Consider the following 664-nt stretch of genomic DNA (forward strand, 5'->3'; position numbering starts at 1 on the left):
AACTGCATCATCCAATCTCGAATGCTACAAGAGAGAATTCTCCGCTCCCGGAACGAAACAAGTAGCAACTGGATTTCTTTGAGTAACTTGCTGCGTTCTTCATCTGAAGCTAAAGGCCAGTTTTTGGACCATCCATTCTCATATACAAACTCTTTCACAAATTCGAGCCGGTTCTTGATTATTTCAGCGGCAGCTACTGCATCAACAGGTTCCCAACCTGCAACCGATATCATACCAGCCCAGACTTCATCTACCCTCTGCGCCATAAGCTTTGTCGTAGAAGGTTTAAATTTTGCAGCATGTTCTTGTTCAAGATGATTCTTAAACTTTTTAGGATAATAGAACTTCTGCGAACAAGATCGACACATCCAGAATTTCCATTTTCTGTTTATCTTTGCAGAATCGAGAACTTGTTCCAAAGCATCTATACCCTCTCTGCCGTATAATCTCTCAACATAAGCTTTAAGTTTTGCAGTACTTACTTTCATGAAGTTCCTTTTACTGTCAACATCCATACTCGCCCAATACGACCTCAATCTTTTACCCGCTGCAGTATGCGGGTCACTCCTTACACTGTCTTGAATTCTTTTTGACTCCCTAAGTTTTGGTTCAGACTGTTCTGAAGTAACACCAAGGAGGATCATTGACTCTGCCGCTTGGACTA

General features: G+C 41.7%; 1 protein-coding gene across 1 annotated transcript; it reads right to left on the reverse strand.

Moving 5' to 3' along the window:
* Positions 1 to 6: 6 nt before the first annotated feature.
* On the reverse strand, positions 7 to 653 carry LOC109131748 (the record flags this gene model as incomplete). Its single annotated transcript, XM_019242922.1, has 1 exon — positions 7 to 653. A coding segment is annotated over exon 1 (638 nt), but the record flags the coding sequence as incomplete, so codon positions are not given.
* Positions 654 to 664: the final 11 nt, after the last annotated feature.

The sequence above is a fragment of the Camelina sativa genome, unplaced genomic scaffold, assembly GCF_000633955.1.
Source record: "Camelina sativa cultivar DH55 unplaced genomic scaffold, Cs unpScaffold04295, whole genome shotgun sequence".
Lineage (NCBI taxonomy): Eukaryota > Viridiplantae > Streptophyta > Magnoliopsida > Brassicales > Brassicaceae > Camelina > Camelina sativa.